Source organism: Salmo salar, chromosome 15 (genome assembly GCF_965601325.2).
Source record: "Salmo salar chromosome 15, fSalSal1, whole genome shotgun sequence".
NCBI lineage: Eukaryota > Metazoa > Chordata > Actinopteri > Salmoniformes > Salmonidae > Salmo > Salmo salar.
Window position 1 is genome coordinate 78,735,465 of NC_138305.1, and position 26,111 is coordinate 78,761,575.

The 26,111-nt window shown below is 39.9% G+C and overlaps 1 protein-coding gene across 2 annotated transcripts; it reads right to left on the bottom strand.

Annotated features, from left to right (window-relative positions):
* Nucleotides 1-2,227: 2,227 nt before the first annotated feature.
* On the bottom strand, nt 2,228-26,111 carry prdm2a (PR domain containing 2, with ZNF domain a). 2 transcript variants are annotated; one of them, XM_014146027.3, is made up of 5 exons: nt 26,017-26,111; nt 24,762-24,828; nt 24,584-24,636; nt 14,169-18,687; nt 2,228-7,974 (listed from the first exon to the last, which is right to left on the bottom strand). In XM_014146027.3, exons 4-5 carry the CDS (start codon nt 18,591-18,593, stop codon nt 7,960-7,962), a joined length of 4,440 nt encoding a protein of 1,479 aa, XP_014001502.1. In that variant the 5' UTR covers nt 18,594-18,687; nt 24,584-24,636; nt 24,762-24,828; nt 26,017-26,111; the 3' UTR covers nt 2,228-7,959. The 2 variants fall into 2 exon arrangements, with proteins under 2 accessions (XP_014001502.1, XP_014001505.1); XM_014146030.3 differs by lacking the exon at nt 24,762-24,828 and having other exon boundaries at nt 26,017-26,105.

Genomic DNA, 26,111 nt, shown 5'->3' on the forward strand with positions numbered 1-26,111 from the left:
ATTAGGGTTCCCCAATAGGCGCCCATTGATTTTATGTGGATTATTTTGATCAATTTGCAGTGTACAAATTATTTATAGCTACGGTATCTTCCGACAGTATTCATACCCCTTTACTTATTCCACATTTTGTTGTTACTTAAATTGCTAATTTTTCTCACCCATCTACACACAATACCCCATAAAGACAAAGTGAAAACATGTTTTTAGACATTTTAGCAAATTTAATGAAAATTAAAAACTAAAATCTCTCATTTCCACAAGTATTCACATCCCTGAGTCAATACATGTAGGAATCACCTTCGACAGCAATTACAACCACGAGTACTTCTGGGTAAGAGCTTTGCACACCTGGTTTGTACAATATTTGCCCATTATTATTTTCACATTTCTTCAAGCTCTTTCAAAATGGTTGTTGATCATTGCAAGACAGCCATTTCCAAGTCTTGCCATAGATTTTCAAGCAGATTTAAGTCAAAACTGTAACTCGGCCACTCAGGATCATTCACCGTCTTCTGGGTAAGCATCTGCAGTGTATATTTGGCTTTGCATTTTAGGTTATTGTCCTACTGAAAGTTGAATTAATCTCCCAGTGTGTGATGGAAAGCAGATTGAACAAGGTTTCCTTTAGGATATTCCCTTTGCTTAGCTCCATTACGGTTATTTTTTTATCCTGAAAAACTCCCCAACGATTACATGCATACCCATACCATGATGCAGCCACCACTATGCTTGAAAATATGAAGAGTGGTATTCAGTAACGTATTGGATTTGCCCCAAACATAACACTTTGTATTTGGGAAAAAAAGGAAATTGCTTTGCCACATTTGTTTGCTGTATTACTTTAGTGCCTTGTTGCAAACAGGATGCATGTTTTGGAATATTTTTATTCTGTACAGGCTTCCTTGTTTTCTCTCTGTCATTTAGGTTAGTATTGTGGAGTAACTACAATGTTGTTGATCCATCCTCAGTTTTCTCCTATCACAGCCATTCAACTCTGCAACTGTTTTAAAGTCAACATTGGCCACATGGTGAAATCCCTGAGCAGTTTCCTTCCTCTCTGGCAACTCAGTTAGGAAGGACTCTGGTATCTTTGTAGTGACTGGGTGTATTGATACACCATCCAAAGTGTAATTAATAACTTTACCATCCTCAAAAGCAATATTCAATGTCTGCTTTTATAAAAATGTTACCCATCTACCAATAGGTGCCCGTCTTTGCGAGGCATTGGAAAACATCCCTGATCTTGGTGGTTGAATCTGTGTTTGAAATTCTCTGCTAGACAGAGGGAATAAATTGAATGTGTGGGGTACAGAGATGAGATAGTCACTCAAATATGATGCAACTTATGTGACTTAAGCACATTTTTACTCCTGAACTTATTTAGTCTTGCCATAACAAAGGGGAGTGAAGGCACTGTGTGTTCCGGCACCTCAACCATCCACTCAAGGAAAAATCGTCCCACGGCTGAATGGAATCGGGGACCCCTGCTGTATGTGAACATGGCCCAATGTAATCAAGATATGAAATTGTCATTTTCAAATACAAATCTCTTTTTGGGCTTACTTGTGGTCAATTTGAAGTGTACAAATGAATATAATTATGTTTTCCGGACCCCTGACCATCTGCTCTGACAATAAGAGATCCGCTCTGACACTTTCTAGCAGAATAAAATGTTAAGACGTTCAAGGTGGGTGAATACTTATAGGCACTGTGCAGAGATGTGGGCCAATTCAGCTATTCATTCAAAAAAAGGCTAACATTTCACTATTGACTTAGTGGTGGGTACCACGGTTTGAGGTCAGGTGCTCTGGACCAGGACAGATTGTAAACAATAGGATGTGTAAATAGCCACTACTAAATCCCAGCAAACTTTCATAACTGCTAAACAAAAACCATCCTTATCATGTACAAAATTGCAATGCCAAATCAAGTCAACTGGATATACAGCACTTGGTTTGAAGGTACTTAGGGGTGATCTGGCTACAAATTCAGGTTTTTGGATGTCGCAGGATAAAGAGGTTGTCAGCTCCTGCAACAGGACAATGATGCACCTGTCAATTGAAACAGATCTGAAATTAAAATGCAGGATAATTATAACGGAGCAGGTAAGCTTATAAATCATCGAAAATCGTTCCAGTACCAAACGGAGGTGCTCTTCCAGTACTTTCTTAGCGCCAAATTCAAGTCCAAGCACCTGGTCCGTATCCTGCAGTATCAAGAACATCAGCACGGAACCAACACTTTATTAACTTAACAGTCCCCATTTATTTTGAACACTTAACTAAAAAAACTACATTTCAGAAATGTATGCAACAGTGCAAATCATACACAAAGAACCGTTCAGGTTGATACATGATTTAAATTAATAAATATACATGAGTTATTTTACACTTTGAGATGCTACAAGCACTTTTCACAGTTATAACATTTTCCACATATCCGACACTCTCAAGTCAGTCTGCTATGAAATGGGAAAAACTACACCAATCCCAGGTTACAACAATCTTCCTAGGATTAAAACAAACAATGAATACTGTTTTACAAACATTTATCCCAATTCTAAAACATACCCTGTTTTGGTTACCCTTGTTTCTCTGATTAATTTTGTGAGCCAACAGTGAAACTTCAATATGTATACTATACGCATGTTATCTATTTATCTTAAGAAGTCATTTTGATTATTCTTCCAAGTATATTAATCAAGCTGTTGCCACATGTATAATATCAAATCAAGTCACAGGTTCATTCTATGAATTACACAAGATGCCAGTAAGTAATATCTTAAATAGACAATGACCTGTTAATGTTGTATAAACCTAAAAACACAGAAAACTGCTTACACACCCCAATAAGTCAGGTGAATGGATTGAATGAAATAAAAGAACCACATTTCTCCAGTAATTAAAACATCCCCAAAACCCTCTTCATTCAAGAGCAAGATAGATTACGTTTGTAAACATTAACAGAAGATACTGTAAACTATATCTGTAAGACGGAATACAATAATAGTACACTGCCCATTCGATGACTAATGCCCCTATAGCCTACAGGTGTTTTTTTGTCTATGAATTTCAGAGGGGATTACAATCCCCATTCCTCAGCTGTATACCAAGACAAGTGGCGGGCTGCAGTTTTGCTGTAAAACAAATCCCAGAATGTAGCTTTAATATGGGCCATTTCAATATTTTCCATTAATTTACGCACCTCACATTTTTTTATGACCCCAAGAAGCAGCAAGTTATCGATGGGGCAGTGTATATGCAAAGGGTCCCATTATAACATACTTTTACTCGACTCTGAAACTATGTGAAAGCAAGCAAAACATATGAAGTACACTGTAAAGCACTTTTATTTGCCTTTGTTGTTTTAATATTGATAGGAGTGAAGGACGAAAAAACAAATTGTTGTGCTTTTTAATTTGGGATGAAATTGTGTAATAAAATAATAAAAACATTTTTTCCCCTTTCCAAATCTCAAGTGCTTAAATCTTCACTTGCACCCAATTACCAAAATGAAAAGTGAAATGACATCAGCAACATAAAATTAAGTCTTAAATTCTCATGGCATAGCCAGAACATTTCAGTCATTAGAATAGGGGATAATAGGAGACAATTTATAATTATTGTCGAGAAATTGAAATGAATGTAAGCCCCATTTACTGTAGGTTCCTAGTGCAGGTTTTTTGTCTCCCATAATCCATTAAATTAGACTCATTACATAACATTTTTCCAAAAACATCTCTAAATAATTGATTCCCTTTAAAGATGGAAGTGTCACTGTCCGCCCCACAGCCGTTGTTATTGCTTATGTCGACGAAGCAGAGGTGGGGAGCGTATCAAGGGGGAAAAATACAGTGTTGTTTGCAGTAACCTCTTTGTTGTTGTAATATCGTACATGAACGTGGCAACTTCACCCTTAAGGATTCTAGCTTTAACTAATAAATAGGATGTCCACATAAAATATGCAAACATATTCCTCTAGTGGTTAACAATTGTTACTGGGATGTAATGCTTGATATTTGAAGAATACAATTGATCAATTACCAATTGTCTTAACATAATATGAAACCATTTCCACATGCATAAATATTGTTCCATTGTTTACCTTTTCACCTTCCAAGAACAAGAAGTCCAATAAATTAACAGGTTAAGCCACTGCTTAGAAAAACACTAAAAGTGCCAGATGTTCATCAGTTAAAATTAACTTTTTTTTCCTTCATGGAATTAAAGTAGTCTGGGATCTGTTCTATTGTAATTTAAATTATTGAGATACATACACACACACCACACACACACACACACACACACACACATCTCATTCCAGGGTTTTTCTTTATTTATTTTTTTTACAATTTTCTACATTGTAGAATAATAGTAAAGACATCAAAACTATGAAACATCACATATGAAATCAGTTAGTAACCCAAAAAGGGATTCTTCAAAGTAGCCACCCTTTGCCTTGATGACAGCTTTGCACACTCTTGGCATTCTCTCAACCAGCTTCATGAGGTAGTCAACTGGAATGCATTTCAATTAACAGGTGTGCCTTGTTATAAGTTAATTTGTGGAATTTCTTTCCTTCTTAATGTGTTTGAGCCAATCAGTTGTGTTGTGACAAGGTAGGGGTGGTATACAGAAGATAGCCCTATTTGGTAAAAGACCAAGTCCAAATTAGAAATATATTTAGATTCGTTTTTTGGTTACTATATGATTCCATATGTCTTCACTATTATTCTACAATGTAGAAAATAGTAAAAATAAAGAAAAACCCTTGAATGAGTAGGTGTGTCCAAACTTTTGACTGGTACACCTTAAATATATGTCATTATTGAAGAATAGAACTTACAGTAGAAATGCTTTACAAGCTTAGCACATCTGTCTACCATAGCTCAAAATATGCCTTTTTTACTCCATTGTTTACAAACAAAAACGTAACAATGAATTGCTTCAAAATATTAAAGGATTTGGCTTTGTGCAGCGTAATATATTTTCCATAATCCACAATTAGGTTTCTGCATGTTTGCATGGGCTCGAAAAATTTGCCTAAATTAACCTAATTTTATATAAAAATGTGCAAAAACTCCTTGATTGTGGCTGTTTAGCTTAACTGGTCATAAAAACCTCTCCATTGTTCACATAGTCTGCTGGCTGAACAGGAAGTGCCTAAACAAGTGGCAGGGCTGCCATTTGGTTTTTGAAATCTACTGTCGAAAAACAAAACAGCCGCCCTGCCTCCTAATTTAGTATACAGCGGAGGGATGGGGCTAGGGAAATGTAACCCTCTCAAATTGATACACAGTGATCTAAATGCAAGGACTGACGGTCCATGACAACCACATCAGTTCATTTGTTTGTGATGCTTTTTTGTTTACAATTACAAGCTTATATTTTGGACTATGATTGGGTAAGGCAGTTGTACGCTAATGCAGGTATGTAGAAGTTATATTCTTCAAAAATCATGGGCTGTATATAATTAATTTATGGATGTATCAATCCCAGACTCTAGCTTTAAGGGCCTTCAAGATGTTTCATTCTTACAGAATTCACCTTTAAAGCTGAGATCCGCATTGGGCGAAACAGCACCACAGGGGTTTTGCAATGTTAATTGTTTTCTTAGCTCACGATGAGTTATAACGGTCTTTGAATTTGCATACAAGCTATATGGAAATCCCTGTGAACTAAACAATGCATGTTTATAATGTTTATAATGTGAGTATGAAGCCTTGCCTAAAATAGTTCATATAATTCAATTCAAGTTATATTGTGACAATATCAATAGCGAATATCCGTGTTTGACATTGAATGAAAGAATTCAGCACATAATGTTTTAGTCTAGATTTTGATAGGGCTGGGCGATATCGCCCAAAAAAATCTAAATTTTTTCAAACATAGGTTCGAATCACGATATACATCAATTCTTTTAAATGTTCTCTCTAAATAAGCTTTGTTGTACAATTAAAGGTAAAATACCCTGCATTTAAAACAGGCAGCAATAATCTAAAGAATGCATGGCTTGTGAAATTATACCTAGGGTAAATATAATCCTACCACAACCATAAGACCCACTAATACTGTCATTATTTAAATTGCTTTTCTGCAATAATCACTGATCTGGTTTTCAAGTCTTTTGTTAAAAATGGAACCAGAACCATGCATAATGCACATTCACTAATAATGACTAACTTCTTGTAGGAGGCATTATAGAAAATTATTAACACAGGTCTCATAAACAATCTCTCAATGACAAGTCCACGACAAACAGTAGACGGGGGTCCCCGTCTGTTTGAGATAAAATTATCTCAAACAGACCATAAAAAAAAAAAATGCTTGCCATTTCCTCAAAGAGGATGATGTCATCTCCCTGAGGAGGATGAGCTGGCCAATCAGCAGTCTACTTGCATGAATAATTTTAATGACTGGTATACACCCAGCTGCTTTTTAACATAAATATTTTTTCTTCCAATTTTTTAAAATTAACTCGTATTGTAATTAAATATAGATCATATTTCATAGACATCTGGAAACACTGGACAGCTACTTTAAAAAAAAGGATAGACTTTGGGCAAAAACTCTAAAATAACGGCTTTAAACTGTATAACTGATCAATGTACCATAATTCCAAGGTCATGTAATGCGGTAAAAAAATATATACTGATGAATAAGATATTTGGCTACAGAAGTGCCATTTATTACCAATCTCTACAGCTTCCATCCAAAAACAAATCGTGTGAAATGATGTCAACACATACTGGAGGAGTTACTGGCTAGCTAGAAGTGACTATCTTAGCTAACAAACTAGCTATGTCGGTCATGCCGTGCATGACCAGAATGACATCGATTAACCACCCAAGGCACACCCCATTTATTGCGCCCAAAGTAAACCGTTAAAGCAAATTTCCTGCAATTCTACACATTTTGCCATTATTTATGAGTGTTCATATGCTATCTGGAAACATTAGAAACATTACTTTACTGTAATAGAGGAGATTAACCTTTTTATGTGTTTTGGTTTCCATATGACAGATTCTGTCGGACCAAACCTAAAATGCAAATAAGAGTTGAAACCACTGTCAGAGAAGAAGTGATCTCTCATCTTTGTTGTTGTGAGTGGCAGGGGGCTGGGCTTGGTGTGTGTAAATGCGAAGGTACAACGTGAGAAAAATCTGACAGAAATGCTCATACATTTAAAAAAAAAAAATGTACTCCTGAGATACAGGCATTTGGAATATTGCGCTAAAACATACATTCCAATTAATCAAATATCGCCCAGCTCTAGGTTTTTATACTCACATTCCATGCATTGTTTACTTCTCAGGGCTTTCCTTGGAGCTTGTATAAAAATTCTAAGACAGCCACATAACTCCTCTTGAGGTATGACAATTATTATGATTACGTTAAATATTTGGAAAACTATACTTTTAAGAGATCCAGAGTTTCACTTGTTGATGATCATTCAAACCTAAAAAGTGTGATTTAAAAATTGGACAGACTGAGTGAGAAAGGGGCAATCTAGTACTACAATAAACTGGTAGCATGCATTTAGGTTCCAAATAAAAAAAGCCACATAACAGTACACATATAGATAACTGAAAAATAAAATTTTATAACTGCATGCACCTATGATTGCCACTTGCAAACCTCACTAGTTATTCATAGGGATGGGGTTTTTAAATGAAGTAATTTCTTCAGATAATCATCAGATGACTTATTCTGTGATGCACGTGCCCATCACAGGTAAAGTTTCTCAAAGTGCACAGCAGTCTTTTCCAAACATTCTATGAAAAGGACAAGAAATGCACAACAAAAATGTTCTCTGAAAGCCTCCATACATTGTCCGATTGCACCTACCCACTGCTGCATTCTCCATCTCTTCTTGCATTTGTTTTAATTTCATTAAGCCTCCACAAATGTATCATGATCCTCAACTGTCCACTGTCTGAAGCAGTCCATTGGATGACTCTCAAATTGAAGAATCCTGAGAATATAAAAATTAAATGTGAGAAAAGGTGCAACTTTAATGAATCCCCCTTAAACAAGTGTACACTCGTCAGTCAAATAGGGGGTGCCTTTATTTGTCCTGTTTCACACATGTACAAGGGTGAGGTGTGAAATGCAAATGTACTTTTTGCATATCCCACTCCCCGAGACACTGGTCACCGCCAGGGATCAGCCATTATCTGTGTTTTCCATAAGCGCTAGCCATCGGCTAAATAGCCGATAACAGACTCATTACAAGCCGGCTACTTTTTGCACTTCATTAATTAACTAGGCTTCTTTTCATATAAAAGTTTCAATTCGCTAGTCAGACAAGTCAGAATAGCTTTCTCCCGGAATGAACGATATGCATCTTCTAGTGATCTATTGATAGGGCAGGGAAAAACTGCTGGTTTGTCAGTCTCCTGTCTGTCCCTCCTCTCAGTACCGGTGTTATTTTTGTGCACTGTGGTTGACTTTAGTCAACATTATTTTCACAGAGGGAGAACATGATGCTTCTTCATTGTCTCCTGTGAACAAATTTTTAGGTCTTGTGTAATGTAAGTGGTAACTAATTATTGTTTTGTGCCACATTCATTTATTTTCTTTCGCGTGTTTCATAGGCCTACACAGCCACAGAGTCAGGGGGTGTAGGCTATATGCTACTGTGCGCTTTGATTGGCGACCAAATAGCAAGTGTTGACTAGTTCAGTGCCAGGTTCCCAACTCCGGTCCTCTACCGCCCCCAAAAGTACACAATTTTGTTGTAGCCCAGGACAAACATACCACTGGACTAGTTTATAAAAGGTGTCGAACTGATTTAATAAACAGTTATTTGTCAACGGTATAGCATCGGGACAAGTAAACCAAAGATCTTGTTTGTATTTTCCTAGGATTCGAAGCCCATGACGATACTTGCCAGTGACCGCTAAGGACTCTCTCAGTGTAGCCTAGTGATGGGTTGTTTGCAAACGGCTCTTTATGAACAAAACTGCAGATAAATTATGAAAACCTTCGATGAAGATGTTGAATCCGCACTGCAGGAATAAATAGGTAGTGGCGAGACTCATTCTAGTACAAAATATGAAAAAGAAACGCATATGATATTAAATATATTGATATAGGCCTTCTGATTTGATTAAAGTGTCGACAAGGGAGTAGTCAACATGTTAAATACGTGATTAATTCTTATATCATACCTGTAGGTCTATTCATTGGCGCCTGACCTTGTATAATGTGGGGGTGCACAATCTGTTGGGGGGGTCTGGCGGTCCTCCCGAAAATGTTTGAGTTTGTAAAAACATTTTCCTGCAATTCTAGATTGTTTCTCAACAGGGAACCCATTTTTACATGACAGAACACAACCTTTTTTCTTAGGCTTTTGCCACAATAAATCCAATTGACAGAGTACACTAGACTAGTTTTTCTGACTAGATTACTAATGTACCGCCTTCCCTCAAAGTCCCACCCACAGTGATTGAGTTACAGGTCTGAAACCCTACCAACACTGTGACTGACAAACATCCTGCCCCATCCCCTGAAAATCCCACCCACAGTGATTGATTAACAGGCCAAACTGTTAAAGGGATAGTTCACCCAAATTACAAAATAACACATTGGTTTCCTAAGTGTCCACAACAGCAGAGACAATAAAATTATGTCTGTCAAAGTTAAAGTTAATAACATGTTAACGCATGACAAATCCATTTCTGCATAACACGTAACCTTTTAAGCGCACGTGCTTCCGCATGGTCCCTTTAAAGCGCAGATCACAACATGAAATATAGATACAGTATGTGCTTGTGCCTTTACAGCTAGTCCGTGTGTCCGTGTAAAAGTTATACCCAATAATACTGGAGCTAGGTTTTTTTCTTTCTGCCACAGATTCGTGCACATATCGTGGGCCTTTTTAAACTACTTGCAAATCTCTTTTTCTTTGGTTTGATAAACATTATTTAGCTTACTAGTCATGTTACCTAGCTAGCAACCTGTACTTGACAACTGACTAGACTATGCACAAATGTGGATGGCACAGGAATAACTGAAAAGGAATAGGCTACTGAGAGGAGCGAGACAGAGCGGAGGGGGGGGGGGGGGGGGGGGGAGTGTGTGTAGGCCAATATGTGTAAAATTATCTGAACAGTACAGATGATTACAGTGTTTTCATAACATTGTTGGACAAGTTAAAAAGCAATTTGTTCTTTGTGTCCATAGAACCAGTTATTTTTTTCCTATAGTCACACTCATTTAGAATGCTTGAAGCTTTAACAGTACTTAAAGCTGTGTGTGTGTGTGTGTACTGTGCGCAAGTATCACAAGAACATTGATAATAGGGAGTAGGCCTACTTAAACATTGGGAGCATTAATAGCTAGCTGTATGTTAGTGACTTCAGTATTGTTTACGAAGAAAATGCTATTAAAACATTCTGATGTAGATATTGTGTTTCCGTCCTTTATAATCAAAGCATAGTATGCCTGTAACGCACTGCACTGTTTTGAGTTGCCTTGCTAAAGAACGATGCAATGAAATCCACATGGGCTGATTCACTTGACCCCTTCTTAATACAGCTCTCTGCCCCACTCATTGATGTACTTTTAACTTGTATTTTTTTACTTGACAATTGGTACTGGTGTTTTCCCTAAGATTTAGAAAGTGGCACATGTCCTCCCCCTACATAAAGGCAGAGATCCTTCTGACTTAGATAATTACCACCCAATCTCCAACTTATCTTGCCAAGCCAAGGTACTAGAATCCCTGACCAACTCCCAGCTAAGAACTTTGGTAACTTAACTCTATTCTAAATATGCACCAATCTGGTATTAGATCTGGATAATGCTCCGTTTCAGCCACTATGCTTGTTTTAGATGTGTTAAATTGCCTAGATCATAAAAAAACATTGTGCTGCTTTATTACTCTCTCCACTGGGATTCTCTGCCTCTAACCCTATTACAAGGGCTGAGTGACTGGCTTACTGGTGCTCTTCCATGCCGTCCCTAGGAGGGGTGCGTCACTTGAGTGGGTTGAGTCACTGACGTGGTCTTCCTGTCTGGGTTGGCGCCCCCCCTTGGGTTGTGCCGTGGCGGAGATCTTTGTGGGCTATACTCGGCCTTGTCTCAGGATGGTAAGTTGGTGGTTGAAGGTATCCCTCTAGTGGTGTGGGGGCTGTGCTTTGGAAAAGTGGGTGGGGTTATATCCTGCCTGTTTGGCCCCGTCTGGGGGTATCATCGGATGGGGCCACAATGTCTCCTGACCCCTCCTGTCTCAGCCTCCAGTATTTATGCTGCAGTAGTTTATGTGTCGGAGGGCTAGGGTCAGTCTGTTATATCTGGAGTATTTCTCCTGTCTTAAATCGGTGTCCTGTGTGGATTTAAGTATGCTCTCTCTAATTCTCTCTTTCTCGGAGGACCTGAGCCCTAGGACCATGCCTCAGGACTACCTGGCATGATGACAACTTGTTGTCCCCAGTCCACCTGGCCGTGCTGCTGCTCCAGTTTCAACTGTTCTGCCTGCGGCTATGGAACCCTGACCTGTTCACTGTGATTACTATTATTTGACCATGCTTGTCATTTATGAACATTTGAACATCTTGGCCATGTTCTGTTATAATCTCCACCCGGCACAGCCAGAAGAGGACTGGCCACCCCTCATAGCCTGGTTCCTCTCTAGGTTTCTTCCTAGGTTTGGGCCTTTCTAGGGAGTTTTTCCTAGCCACCGTGCTTCAACACCTGCATTGCTTGCTGTTTAGGGTTTTAGGCTGGGTTTATGTACAGCACCTTGATATATCAGCTGATGTAAGAAGGGCTATATAAATACATTTTATTTGATTTATTTATAGACCTTTCCGAGGCATTCAACACCATCTCTCGTCAACGGCCTGAAATGGGCCTGGATAAGAGGTCTTGACAGACAGGACACAATGTTTGCTTTCTGATGGTGTCAAGTGTAGTTTCCTCGATATTATGAAAGGTGAACTGCAGGGGACGATTTTGGGAGCTGTTCTCTTTACTATTTATTTAAATATTATTGGTCTATGTATTAAATCCAGTAATATTCATCTGTATGCAAACAATACGATTATGTATGCCATTGCACCGACTGTTGACAAAGCTATGTTCGAGCTGCAATCTGATTTTGTTATATTACAGAAAGCCCTTGTTGATTTAAAATGTTTACTTAATGCGTGCAAAACTAAATATATGTTCTGTGATTCACAGAACAATTTCTCAGGTGGGCTACATTTTCACTTATTGGATGATCCGCTCATGGAGCCAGTCGCTGCCTATAAATATCTGGGCCTTTGGATTGATAAAGATCTAACGTTTAAAAAACAAACTGATGAGCTAGTTAAAAAGCTAACATTTAAAGTGGGCTTCTTTTTTAGAAACAGATCTTGCCAATCCATGAACAGCAGGAAGCAGATTGTGCAGTCAACTTTCCTGCCAGTTCTTGACTATGGTGATACTATTTACCAGAATGCAGCAGCAACTACTCTTAAACCATGCATTCTTCGCTTTATTACAGGTGACAGTTTTAATACTCATCACAGCATCCTGTATCAGAAGGTCGTCTGGGCCTCACTAAACTCCCATAAATCACTTCATTACTCCCTTCTTGTTTACAAAGCTCTGCTCCACAAGTGTCCAACATACCTCACTTCCCTGTTGAAATATAAAAATATGAGATACCAAACCTGTCGCAGGGTTGGTTAATTCTTGAGGTCTCGCTTGTCTGGACTTTAGTTTTAATGCACCAGTTACGGAATACCTTACAAAACAAATTGCACCTGGATTCCCTGATGCCAATAGGGCAGTTTAAAACTCTGTTGTTAAATTAGTTCACTAAAGTGTGCAATTGTTTCAATTGATTATAATAACGTGTAATAACCGGATGTAATGTATTTATTGCCATCTTGTGGTTTATCTTTTTGTTGTTGCTGTATTGATGTCATTTGTTTGTCCTCAGGGCACCATTGTAAATGAGACACTGGTGTCATTTGGGTACTCCTGAGTAAATAAAAGTTAATAAAATAATAAATACATTGAAAAACCTTTCTTTAGGGCCAAATCTGAGCAATTTAAAAATAAATTCAATTAATCAAGATTAACTGATGCCATTAACTTGATTAATGATTTTAATCGAGTGATGCCCTGAATAAAATACATTATTTGAAGATCAAACATTGTGGCAATTCATATGTTGCAGTAAAACTGTAAATATGACTTTAATCTCAAGAGAAGACAGGTGTTAATGTTTTTTTGTTTTTTTTAAGTTTCTTACTTAGAAAATAGTCCTGATCATATAGACCTAGACGATATCAAAAACTACTAAACACACCAAATTCAAACATTTTCAGTCATTTTAATTGTAAAGTGATGTCTTTCTACTCAATACTACAACTAATTTTATCAATCTGGGAGGTAAAGTCGCTAGCTGTGCATTTCCAATGGAATCAAGGCATTAGAATGTACCAGAGACCACCGAAATACAGCGTGTTCTGCCAAAAAAAATTCAATGCCCGCCGGACCTTGCCTAGCTACCCAGACTCAAACTTTACGCCCACAGACGTTAGTTTCTCCGCAATGAATCTGGATCTGAGTACATCCCGGACCCGTCACCGAATGCAAACACATTCGGGGCCGTCTGATTGGTCCAGAAACCAATGGGTTGGGCCAAAAACCACATAGGTAAAGCGGAAGTTAGAAAATTCATCATTGGCTTTCATATTAGTGAATTTAGTGTGATCGTCAGGCTTTTACATTTTTTATATTTATTTAACCTTTATTTAACTAGGCTACGATGGACCCCCCCCAGCCCGGAACTCCCTGGCTGGCAACTTTTTCTATTTGGCTGGCTACTCCATGTACTTGTGGAAAACACTGCATTAAGGGTTACGTGTGCCTTGCTCAAGGGCAGATCGACAGATTTCACCTCGTTGGCTCAGGGATTCGAACTAGCAACCTTCCGGTTACTGACCCAATGCTCTAACTGCTAAGCTACCTGCCACACTTGTTCACTCATTCCTCATGTATTCAAAAGTATTGGATTGATGCAAGCATGGCTGGAGATGAGTCTCGACCATATTCCTCACACCACTCCGTTCTTTTTAAATCCATGAGGGGGAATATGTATGAGTGCACACTTCGGGAGAAGGGTAGAAAATTGTCATGCTAGCCATGCATTCATGCATAGAATACCTGCAGATCCCTTGGTGGCTCCTGACTGGTCAGCTGTTCTTCCTTTGCTGAAGCTGTGACAACAATCTGCTGTAGACTGCGGGTCACTGGTCCCCTCACCCTTCCACTCTGACTGCAGGGGTGCTCATCCACCTGTGGTTGTTGTTGGTGGGATTTCACCATTGTAATGTTAGAACGAATTTCCTTTACACCATGCTGCATCCTACTGCCTTGACGATGTGGGGAGTTGAAAGGACGAACAAGAGACAATGCAGTCAGTTTGGGTGCCTCTTGCGGTGTTTGGACACTTGCCAATGCAATGATGGATTTACTTTTTTTGTTTGACAGGACTTTATGAGCTGGTAATATGACTGTCCTCTTTGTTGGACTAGAACTATGGGCTCTGCTTTTCTGTTCATGGTCAGATTTCTCTTCCAAATGAAGGACTTCTCTGCGAAGGTGGCCGTTATTTTCCTTAGTGTAAGAGATACTGCCATCTTTTCTTTTCTTGGCCTCTTTGGCAGCAGGTTTCCTGGGGCAGACGGCCATGTGCTTGGTTCGGCTGCGGCGGTATGTGAATTCTCTAATGCAATGTGGACAGACATAGATCTCTTGCTCCTCATCCACTAGAGAAGAGGTTTTCTTTGTCAAAGAGGTAGACTTACTCCTCTGTGAAATGGCCCTCTGTACCAGCTGTTTTTTCCTTTTGTTGAGTGCATTAAGCTTCAACTTGGTAGGTGGCTCCTGATTGAGTTTGGGACGATTTGTTTGACTTGCCGTGTGTAGAGCATTTTGGCCATTTGTGGAATTAGTAGAGGACAGTACTCCATTTTGGGCTTTTGCAAAGTGACGAAGAGGAATGGGGTTCTTATTGGGTGTGTAGCGTCTTTTGTCACTGGCATTTGCACAGGCAAGAATGTGTTTGTGCAGCTCTGGCATGTTATCAAAGCTTTTGCCACATTTAGTGCATCGGATAGCAGTGCTGAAGGTTTGTGGGATGTTGTGGGTCGTGAAGTTGGTAGCTGAGGCTACAGAGCCAACAGGTGTCCGGTTGTGATAGGGAAACGGAGGCGGCTTAAAACTGGGATAGTGTTGGTTGATGCCAAGGCAAACATCCAGGCCTTTGGGTTTACCTCCCTCAGAAGCCATTATCTTGATTGTGGTAAAGAGTTCCTCAGTAGCGTCATCTAATTCTCCCTCATCTTTTATGACAGGTTTATTGGACTCCGCCATGGCACAGTAGGACAAAGCCTCTGTGCTAACTTTTGTTGCATTGTTGTAATTCTGGGGTCGTAGCTTGCCATTTTCTTCCTCTGTGTATTTGCATTCCTGGCCAGGGTGCAACTCCTTTTGATGGTGTTTCAGGTTGCAAAGATAAGCAAATTCCTTTGTACATGCGCCGCAAACATAGCTCTTGCCGACGCCATGGAGAGTTGACCTGTGATCAAGCAATGCCGTGGGCTTCCCAAAGAGCAGCACACAGAACTCACATTTGTATGGCCATTCATCAGAATGCTCACTTACATGATGACCCAGTTCCTTCATTGAATGAAAAAGCTTATCACATACATTGCATATGAATTCCTTAGTGAAAGTCTCTTGTAGCTTGGAGAGGGACTCATTTGAGGATTCTTCCACTTGACTTGTGCCCTCAAAGGGAGGTGCCGTTTTAGAGGGGCAGATAGATATGTCCTCTGATACTACCTTTTGGTTAGATTCCTTTTTAATAATGGCAGGAACAGGGGAGGAAATGGATTCTTGACGAGTTGGACATTCAGATATGACTGCAGACAGCGCTGAAAGGGTAACCGATTGCTCTAAAGAAGATACTAAAATAGTAGGGTCAACGGTTTCATCAGGCAAGGATAGAAGCTGCTGCTGATTTATGACAATTTGCGCAGGTGCTGTGGTTTCAAAATTATTTTCTTGGAAAGCAATTGTGGTAGGGACAAGGTTCTCTGGGGTTTCAAGAGCAACTGTGCATTCAATTAAAACAGTATTACTAGTAATGTCAAAGGAGTTGATAAGGGAATCGTTTAGAGTTAAAGCTGGAGAGCATGTTGGCACTTCAAATCCAATGTTGGATTCAACTGTGGTAGTGTTCAGAGCTATTTGATTTATAGTGTGATCTGTGAGAAACACATGCCCTTGTAGATTGAGAGTTGGGTCAAGGGGTTTACAGATGGCAAGTTGGCTTGCAGAATTAGAGGTAGCCCAATCTGGCAAAGCAGCTCTCCACTCACACTCAGCTGAATTCAATGAATTTTCAGTGCAGATTATAGGAGATATCTTAGGGGCCAATACTTGAAGGATAGGTTGATTTGTGGAATTGCTAGAGGAAGATGTTGGTGGTGCTAAAACAGTAATTAGCGACGGAGCAGTGGGTAAGACTGGATGTGGAGATGGGGAAGCAAGTGCTATGGTGCATGATGGGATCGATTGCCTGGTGACTGAAGCGAGAGAGGAAGGGGATGGACTAAGTGCTGCAGAGGGCAAAGTTAATCCGAACACCTCGCCTTCAGTAGCAGGTGACATATCCGAAGCAGCAACTATGGCAAAGTCTGTAACTAACGGTGCATCATGATTTTCTAATATACTTAATTCTTGCTCTGCAGCAACCTCTAGGTTTGCGTACTCATTCATCAGCACCTTCTCCAACATGCTGGTGTTTGGCTTCCTCTTTTTATTTAAGGGCTGTGTAACTAAAATTCTCTTTGCTTCTGAATCATCTGCACTCTTTCTGTGCACACTCAAGTCCAACACAGCTTCCCGCAGGTCTTCGTCTTCACTTTTCTTGACAGCATTTGAGAGGTCCAAAGGTTGCTGGTTGCAGGAACTACCCCCACTCATTGGGGACCATCCCTCTTGCAAGACACGAGTTGTCATTGCATCGTTTACTGGTGGACTGTTGGAGATCTCACTCTCATCATTGCTGGATAAACTGCATGCGGGTGAACTGCATTGGCTCTCTGACGTTGGGGCATTGACAGCAATAGAAACACCCACATCTGTTGTTGTGCTTTCAACATTCGACATAGGGCTTTGTTGTGGTGAGTTTGGGGGAGACCCTGTCCTTCTTTTAAACCTCCCCAATCCTGCTGGGAGGACAGTCAGGGAAAGTGGTGAACACAGCTTCTGGCCTTCTGTGATCAGGGCAAAGCTGGGTTTGAGGCAATCTTGCATCTGTAAGAGCTGTTTCAGCTTAGGTGACAGATAAACTGTTCTCTCTCTCTGAAGGATAGTAGACTCGGTGTTCTGAGGAATGAGACTTTCTATCAAAGATGACACAATTGATGATGAAGAAGAGGAGGACACAACAACTTCCGATTCTAGTTCAGTTTTGATTTGGGGTAGAAGAGGTGGTGTGGCAGTTCTCCTTTTTGTCAAGGGTTGACCAGGTATCCCTTTTCCTGTGTGAGTAGCAGTCTCTACTTTAAGAGCCTGACTGATCTGGGCAGGATTAATAATCACAGTATTTAGTCCAACTAAAGTAGCAGATCCAGAGTTCACTTCAACTACCTCACAGCCGCTGACAGTGCTTGTTGATACAATATTCCCATCTATATAAAAGCTGAGGTTCTCAGAGATGTTACCAGAGATATCCAGCATATATTGCTCCTCTTGGTCACTTTCGATCTCAAGAACTGCTACTGGGCTTGTGTTGTTGGTATCCTGTTGAGATTTAATAGGGGGTAGCTTTGGATGTTTTGCTTCTTGCAACAGTGGGGCTTCCTTACCTTTGAGCCGGAGGTGGCGCTCGTGGATCCTGCGCTGATGTCGTCGCATGTTTGTATGTGTGCTAAAAACCTTTTTGCAATACTTGCAAGTGTGACCAACCTGTAATTCTCCATGTTCATCTGACGTAGACGCCTGTTCTCTGTGTGCCAAAACAGAGGCACCGGAGCTACTGGGAGAAGAACCACATTCTGGACCGTTGCGCTGTAGGGCAGAACTTAGAGGCTCCACAGGCTTTATTAAAGATCCAGGCCTTGCCTTTGCATTTTCATGTCTCCTCTCATGCCGTCGCCGGCCAATTTTTGAGCCAAAGGACTTGCTGCAGTACTTACACTTAAATATGTGTGTGTGGTGGTTAGCTAATGTGTGGATGTGTATGTGACGTTCTAAGCCTTGCTTGCTGGTAAAATTTCTTTCACAGAATTGGCAGGGAAATGAGTCCTGGAGCTCTATATCAGGGTCATGGTCAGGATCCTCTGGGAGCTCAGGGGTTGTTGAATGGGAGACCGATCCTAAATCCTGCTTCAGGTCACAGCCTTTGGCCTCAGGTTTTTGGCAACTTCTGCTTGAATCTGCCAGCTCATCCGTTTCCATGGACATTAAATAAAGACTGCAGTGAGTTTCCTCAAGCGCCTTATCCTCCATCTCCTCCTCCTCTAAATTGTCATCATCTCCCAACTCTGAGATGTATAAAGTGTGAGAGTCTTCCATGGCCTTGGGAAGCTGCGTACTCGTCTCTTTGGAGTCTTCTGACACAGCAACCTTTTGCAGGGATCAGCAGGTGGGAGAACCTCTCAGCTCAGACCTATGATTGAACAGATATACAAATTAAGATCCTGTCATTTAATATCCATTTAGCCCCATATTGACAGCTCAAATCACACTAGTCAGGGCTCAACATTCCTATTTGCCTGCTCGCACGACAACGTCAATGTGGAATTGGTACATACATTTTTGGACTTAGTTCAACTATAGCTTCAAAACAAGGGCTGGGAATTGCCAAGGATCTCACGATATGAGCACGATACTTATGTGCCAATAAGATATGTATTGGGAAAATCCATTTGAATTCAATCACTTTTTGATAACACCCCTTTTTATTTGAACGAAACCTTTCATACAAATTTGTAGAAGTGTTTAGAAAGTGACTTTTTGTACCTGAATGCCAAAACAGTCTAGAGATAAAAGGTGCTCAAAGTTGACCTATTTTACATACCCCAGACAGCCATGTCGTATTCATCACGGGAAAAGATAAACGGTTGAGATTTTTATCATTTAAAAGCTTACAAACAGGGTTGTCAAACTATTTAATAATTTCTTGATTATTATTTTACAAATTTTATAAAAATGTATGTAATTTGTTTTTACCATAAAGGGGAATACAAACACTTCAGGAATTAAAGCTAAGCAAAGAGATGTATTCAATCCACTGATACTAAACATGTGCTTGTAATATAGAAACATCTATTTTTTGTATTTTGATCTTGAAAAATGTTTATTAGAGGTATGGGGAGCGCCATCTTGAATTGCCATAGTAATGACTACCATGTCTCATTGGTAGGAGTGAACAAATTGTGAAGTTTTGCATGGAGACAAAAACTATTTGATTTATTGGTGGGAGGGGGGCAATTTCATGAATATTCATTAGTCTCGACATAGAACCCGTCGGGTGATTGGTTGAGCCTTCTTAAGTGCGTGACATCACTCTGAGCCCTTACCAAAACACAAAACATGGCGGACAATTTCTCTCACCTCGGATCTGAACCCAGTAGTAACCACCAACTTCAATAGCTATGTTTCCATTAACTTGTGCAGTGATTTATTTTGTTGACATTTAGAAAGTTTGCATTGAAAATATGACAATTTCCTTCTAGGATGCGTTTCCATTTACCCATCTTGTGTCGATCAAAACAGCTGGATGTAATGGCGTCACACCTAAAAAATATATAATAATTACAACCTAGTGTCCAATAAAAAAAATGTGGTTGAAGTGTTTCCGTTACCCATTTAGGCAAATTACACAATAAATTGCCGACAACATCACATGCCCGGCATACCATAGCCTTCCCTGTGGCACAGTTGGTAGAGCATGGTGTTTGCAACGCCAGGGTTGTGGGTTCGATTCCCACGGGGGGCCAGTACAAAAAAAAAAAATAAAAATGCATGAAATGAAATGTATGCATTCACTACTGTAAGTCGCTCTGGATAAGAGCGTCTGCTAAATGACTAAAATGTAAAATGTTAAAATACCTTCACAATGATTTGGAAATCATAATTTGTCGCAATAAAGAAAGTTTGACAACAGAAAAATCCACCCTGTCGACCAAATAAAAATGTTGTCCATCTTCAGACAACTTAGCCTATACCTGCCGTTTCGATTACACATCGCAATTCTTGTTTTTTTGCAACATTGCTTTTGTCCAATAAACCTGGGTCAATGGAAACCTGCCTATTGACAGTTTACATAAAATTAAAATACAAATCTGACATTCCCGTGACCCTATAACATTGTCGCCGATGAGGGCTTGCTAGCTAGCTACAGTGTTTGATTAATATAAGCCGTTTTCTTATAAAACAGCTCAGCTGAAAAAGGTTTTTGCTGTGAACCAATGGGGTAACCACAGGTTGTTTTTTTCCACAGATAGAACGTCACGGCCCCATCTAATACTATAGGCTTCAGGAGCCAGCAGGTTAGATTTAATTCCACCATGAGCAGAAACAAAATGGTTACTAGTTAGATTTTAGCCAACTATGTTCAACTCACAGCTAGTTTATCCAGTGACCATCGCATTTAGAAGGTTATTTACTGACAAATGTAGCTGGGTAGCTAGCATGCTGGTGTAGCAGGAGCAGTTTTCACCTGCATGTATTTGTAAGAAGTACGACAAAATATTATATTCTCATTCTAAAAGGGAATAAGTTCCAAGATGTTATGTCTCTATTCAAGGCTCTAATAAATTGTTCTAACACCCTCTCCTGGTATTGGTCTGGTGTTAAATTCAACGTTGCAGCGATATTTGAGTTCCCTTTCATTTATGATCATGGCAAAGAAGACTACAATAAACTCGCCTGAACCCAATGATCGTGTGTGTGCGTATCTGTCCTGAAAAGTAGCGACAGTCAAGAATCTAGGGGTTACACTGGCCATGAAGTAGCCAACTAGCTAACTAATCGTGGACGCCAAAAAACACAGCTATCTAGTCTTTGGAGCTCAAGGGCACACATGCTACATTAGCCAACTGGGTTAGACATGATTACACCACGGGCAACAATAACTGGTGACTAGTTCATTTTCAGGCAAATATTTTCAACCACCGCATTTAGGAGGATAGGTAATTACTGAAATGCAGCTGGCTAGATCACTGGCCAGGCAGTAGTCACTAACTAAATCGTGGAAGCATGACCTATTCTTTGATACATTTGGGTTAACTTGCTCATATCAAGCAACACGTAAAGATGGTTTGTGGAAAAGGAAAAAAATATTGTTTTTTGAATGAGCGCACAGTGAAACTAAAATAGATGTGTAGCTACCTGGTGAGGCTTTCATTTATTTCACTAATTAGTTTCCCAAGTTGTTCGATCGGTGCAAGACAACTGGGAACTCAAGGTCAAATCATGATGTCGGTGATCTTCAAGTCAGAAAGTCTGAGCTCTAAAAAGATGTCAGAGTTACTGACTTGGAATTCCGAATTGGATGACCGTTCAAAAATATTTTTCCCAGTCGGAGCTTGTTTCTCAAGAACACAGTGGCCTCCATCATTCTTAAAAGGAAGAATTTCGAACCCCCAAGACTCTACCTAGAGCTGGCCGCCCGGCCTGAGCAATCAGGGGAGAAGGGCCTTGGTCAGGGAGGTGATCAAGAACCTGATGGTCACTGACAGAGCTCTAGAGTTCCTCTGTTGAGATGGGAGAACCTTCCAGACGGACAACCATCTCTGCAGCACTCCACCAATCAGGTCTTTATGGTAAGAGTGGCCAGACAGAAGCCACATGACAGCCTGCTTTGAGTTTGCCAAAAGGCACCTAAAGACTCTCAGACCATGAGAAAAAAGATTCTCTGGTCTGATGAAACCAAGATTGAACTCTTTGGCCTGAATGCCAAGCGTCACGTCTGAAGGAAACCTGGCACTGTCCCTACGGTGAAGCATGGTGGCAGCAACATGCTGTGGGGATGTTTTTCAGCGGCAGGGACTGGGAGACTAGTCAGGATCGAGGGAAAGATGAACGAAGCAAAGTACAGAGAGATCCTTGGCGAAAACCTGCTCAGGACCTCAGACTGGGTTGAAGGTTCACCTTCCAACAGGACAACGACCCTAAGCACACAGCCAAGACAACGCAGGAGTGGCTTTGGGACATGTCTCTGAATGTCCTTGAGAGGCCCAGCCAGAGCCCGGACTTGAACCCGATCGAACATCGTCAGCCCCCCATCCAACCTGACAGAGCGTGAGAGGATTTGCAAAGAAGAATGGGAGAAACTCCCCAAATACAGGTGTGCCAAGCTTGCAGTGTCATACCCAAGAAGACTCTATGCTTTAATCGCTGCCAAAAGTGTTTCAACTGAGTAAAGGGTCTGAATACTTATGTAAATGTGATTTCTGTTTGTTTTATAAATTAGCAAACATTTCTAAAAAAAGTTTTTGCTTCATTTTGGGGTATTGTGTGTAGATTTTAGAATAAGGCTGTGATGTAACAAAATGTGGAAAAAGTTAACGGCTCTGAATACTTTCATTAATATACAGTACCAGTCAAAAGTTTGGACACACCTACTTATTCAAGTTTGATTTTATTTATGTTCACTATTATTCTACAATGTAGAATAATAGTGAAGACAAACTATGAAATAACATATTCGGAATCATGCCGCAAGTAAAAAAGTGTTAAAACAAATCAAAATATTTTATGAGATTCTTCAAAGTAGACACCCTTTGCCTTGAGGACAGCTTTGCACACTCTTGGCATTCTCTCAACCATCTTCATGAGGTAGTCACCTGGAATGCATTTCAATTAACAGTTAAAAGTTAAGGAAAGAAACGCCACAAATTAATGCCTTTGAGCCAATCACAAGTGACAAGGTAGGGGTGGTATACAGAAGATAGCCCTATTTGGTAAAATACCAAGTCCATATTATGGCAAGAACAGCTCAAATAAGCAAAGAGAAATGACATCAACATCAACTGTTCAGAGGAGACTGTTTGAATTAGGCCTTCATGGTCGAATTGCTGCAAAGAAACCACTACTAAATGACACCAATGAGAAGAAGAGACTTGCGTGGGCCAAGAAACACAAGCAATGGACATTAGACCAGTGGAAATCTCCTTTGGTCTGATGAGTCCAAATTTGAGAATTTTGTTTCCAACCGCCGTGTCTTTGTGAAATGCAGAGTAGGTGAATGGGTGATCTCCGCATGTGTGGATCCCACCGTGAAGCAGGAAGTGTGATGGTGTGGAGGTGCTTTGCGGGTGACACTGTCAGTGATTTATTTAGAAATCAAGGCACACTTAACCAGCATGGCTACCACAGCATTCTGTAGCGTAGCGCCACGCCATCCCATCTGGTTTGCGCTTAGTGGGACTTTCATTTGTTTTTCAACAGGACATTGACCCAACCCACCTCCACAATCACCCGACCTCAACCCAATTGAGGTGGTTTGGGATAAGTTGGACCGCATAGTGAAGGAAAAGCAGCCAACAAGTGCTCAGCATGTGTGGGAACTCGTTCAAGACTTTTGGAAAAGCATTCCAGGTGAACCTGGTTGAGAGAATGCCAAGAGTGTGCAAAGCTGTCATTAAGGCAAAGGATGGCTACTTTGAATCGTAAATATATTTTCATTTGTTTAACACTTTGTTGGTTACTACATGATTCCATGTGTGTTATTTCATAGTTTTGATGTCTTCACTATTATTCTACAATGTAGAAAATAGTAAAAAATTCAGAAAAACCCTTGAATGAGTAGGTATGTCCAAACCTTTGACTGGTAAAGTCATGTACTATCCAGATAAGAGCAGCTATTTGGCTAAGTGTTTACTTAACTATTTAGTAAAGTAAAATAGCTACCCTGACTGTCTGCATTTACCCTTTTTGCACTAAATGTTTTGACTCATCACATATGCTGCTGCTACCATCTGTCAATTTATTCCTAGTTATATGTACATATCCAGTGGAGGCTGCTGAGGGAAGGACGGCTCATAATAATGGGTGGAATGGATTCAATGGAATGGTATTAAACACGTGCCTTTCCATTGACTCCATTCCAGCCATTATTATGAGCCGTCCTCCCCCAAGCAGCCTCCACTGCTAAATTACCTTGTAGTGGTACCCCTTGATTATAGCCAAATTATCGTTTCTCATTGTGTATCCATTACGTGTTTTACTTTTCTATTACTTCTCTATTTTCTGCATTGTTGGGAAGGGCCCATAAGTAAGCATTCACTGTTGGTCCACACCTGTTGTTTACAAAGCATGTGACAAATAACATTTTATTGGTGAGCCTATATGTTATTTGCAGTTACGCCTTGTGGATGTGAAAGACAGGTTAAATGCTTGGTATGTCACATGGTCTTGAAAACCACTTACTTACATTTGTATTTTCAGATAAGGGAGTGACCTAAACTACATTTTTTGTGTTACAAACCTGAGGATAGATATGATAAAACAACACATTTCAATTGGATTTAGGCTGAAGTAGTCCACCGCATGCTTACCATCTTCAGAATCGATGCAGGGCTCACTGCATCATTTTTGACCAGGCTTCTGTCTGTAAGAAGAGACAAACATATATATTAATAAAGAAAATAGTAAGAGAGTAGCAGCAAAACATCATTGTACATGACCTGACAATCTTACTGTAGTAGAAACAGACGTGTTTCTTTGCAAGCTCACCTTTATCTTTGGAGCCCCTATTCGAAGAAAATGGCAACGCAATGACGGCAGAGAAGAACGACCAGAACTACAGTTGGAAACATTCTGTCAGTGTCTAACATCGGGGTCAGGAACACATGCAAAGCAGGACCAGGGGAGAAGCTTTTGTCAAGGTCATTTGGACCGATTAGTAGGTTATTGTAACAATTTTACTAAATGTACAGTAAATTTGGCAATAGTTTGGATGATGAATCCCTAACGTTAACTGTTTGACAGTACCAGTCATATTTGATTAGTAATGTATGAAAGTTACCATGACTTTTAAATGTTTTGTAGCACAAAGGTCTTTGTTAACTAATTCAATTGAAATCTAACTATTAGCTAATGCACTAGTCAAGACAAAAAGACAAGGGTAACGTTAGATATCGAGGCTAATGCACAGACTAGTCACTAGACAGACAGAAAAAGCTAACTAGATAGGGCTAGCCATTATTGTTAACAATGGGGCTCATGCTTCACGATAGGCCTAGTCAGACCTTACAAAATGTTATCTGAATGTTAAAATTGATTTATTTTCATGAGATTGGTGATCACTTGAGTTAATGTAGCTAAATTAAGATTGAGGCCCAGTCGACACATACCGTGTCATAGCAGAGCCTGTGCTGTACTGTTACCTCATCCAAACAACACCAGCCTTAATTGTATGGATAGATAACTATAGCTAGATACCAAATCAAGTTTCATATCACAATGTTCTATCCACATATTCTTGTTGGATCGCCTGCTGCATCACTTTAACGTTAACTATCTATCTTCAAAACAAACCAGGTTTCCGATATTGACATACTAACTAGCTAACGTTAGTTATTTCAACACGGTTACCCTACGTAAGCTATCATCAGCTGCACATTAGTCGCATCAACGTTACGGTTAGCTTGCACTTGCAAACTGGCTAACGAGAACACCTCAAGCTGTAGCTATCAACTCAAAAGGTCACTTGGCTGCAAACTCATTGCGGACCCATTCCACTCGCCAGTTAGATAGCAATACAGCTAATAATACAACTGAAACACACCGATAATAATTCTACAGCCAATCTACCAGCTGTCATTGACCGTTAACACAACAAACGTGTGGCTAGCTAACGAATGCTTTAGCTAAAGTTAGCTAACTGAGCAATGATAAGAGGGTTCACATCGATGACATTACAGGCATTTGAATGCAGTAGCTGCTATGCAGTTGATATTCTTAAGGTATTTACAATTTTTCAACATACTTTCCTTTAGATTAATCTTGAATAAAGCTTTGGGTATTCTTCAGTTGTAGGCTTGCATCTGTTATTGTCTTCCTTATTGTGCCATAACAGAATTG

Coding starts and splice junctions, on each gene's coding strand:
- prdm2a (XM_014146027.3), bottom strand. CDS start 18,593: ATGGAAGACTCTCACACTTTATACATCTCAGAGTTGGGAGATGATGAC.